Source organism: Camelina sativa, chromosome 17 (assembly GCF_000633955.1).
Source record: "Camelina sativa cultivar DH55 chromosome 17, Cs, whole genome shotgun sequence".
Classification (NCBI taxonomy): Eukaryota; Viridiplantae; Streptophyta; class Magnoliopsida; order Brassicales; family Brassicaceae; genus Camelina; species Camelina sativa.
Window position 1 is genome coordinate 9,124,400 of NC_025701.1, and position 1,152 is coordinate 9,125,551.

The window sequence follows — 1,152 nt, forward strand, 5'->3', positions numbered from 1 at the left end:
ATCGTCATGTCGGTTCAAGGAAGACTCTCAGCCATGGGAAAGCTTGAGATCCCATTTGGTGTTTTCACTCTGATCTACACAACACAGCTCTTCTTCACTCCCATCTTCGCAGCTTTCATCAACAAAATCAAATTCAACCGATGGGTTGTTATCTCAGTGATCTTAGCTATCGTCACCGGAGCACTTACTCTGTCCGCTTCATTCGGCGGCGAGCCAGATGAAGCAGAGGAGAATTACGCTAAAGGCTCATGGGCTGCTCTGTTCGCCGGAATCTGCTTCTCTCTCCTTCTCTGTAACATCCAAAACGTCTTCGATAATTACATCTTCAAACGAACCGAATCGACCAATAAAAAACCAAGCTTTGCCTCTGTTTTCGAAGTCATCATCTTCTCTTCCCTCGTCGCTACGCTCATCTCCGTCGTGGGTCTGCTTATCGCCGGCGAGCAACACGATTTGAAGAGGGAGATGAATGGGTTCTCGAAAGGTAAAGGCTCGTACGTGATGGCTATGGTTGGTCAAGCTGTTGCGTGGCAGATCTATTGGGTAGGGATCGTGGGACTTGTCTACTCTGTCTCGAGCGTGTTGTCGAATGTGATCAGTGTCATTACGTGGCCGATCGTGTCGGTTCTTGTGGTGATCTTCTTCAACTTCATGGATGATGAGTTCGATGCTTTCAAAGGTGTTGCCTTGGTTACTGCCGTCTTGAGCGCCGTCGCTTATTTCATTAGGCTTCACAAAGAGAATCGTATGGCAAATTAAGTATATATATTTTCAGTCCTGTGGGTATTTTAATTTGTTTATTTGTGTGTAAAGAGAGTGGAAGTGTGTGTGTAGCTTCGGTTTTACTTTTTAGATGTAATAATTTTACAATGGAATGAACAAATTTATATATACGGTTCTTGTTACTCAATATCATAAGTCATAACTAAGGGAATCGAAATCCTATATATGTGATGCAACAATTAACAAAGCATATATGAGTTCAAAACCACACCGCGATACAACCCCCAAAATCTATCTTAATAGAAGAAGAACCATATGATTAGATGCATTCTTGAGTTCATTGGAGTCCTAAAACATATCTTATGTGATTAATCAAGAAATTTTTAATAAACCATAAACTCAATGTTGCTAAAACAATTCATGCCAAAT

The 1,152-nt window shown here is 41.5% G+C and overlaps 1 protein-coding gene across 1 annotated transcript in view; it reads left to right on the top strand.

Annotated features, from left to right (window-relative positions):
• LOC104756321 (probable purine permease 14) overlaps positions 1-893 on the top strand; it is a 3,574-nt gene extending 2,681 nt beyond the window's left edge. Inside the window, exon 3 of the mRNA XM_019239567.1 lies at positions 729-893. Within this exon, the coding sequence (XP_019095112.1) occupies positions 729-759 (31 nt within the window). The 3' untranslated portion in view covers positions 760-893. The remainder of the gene's footprint in view (positions 1-728) is intronic.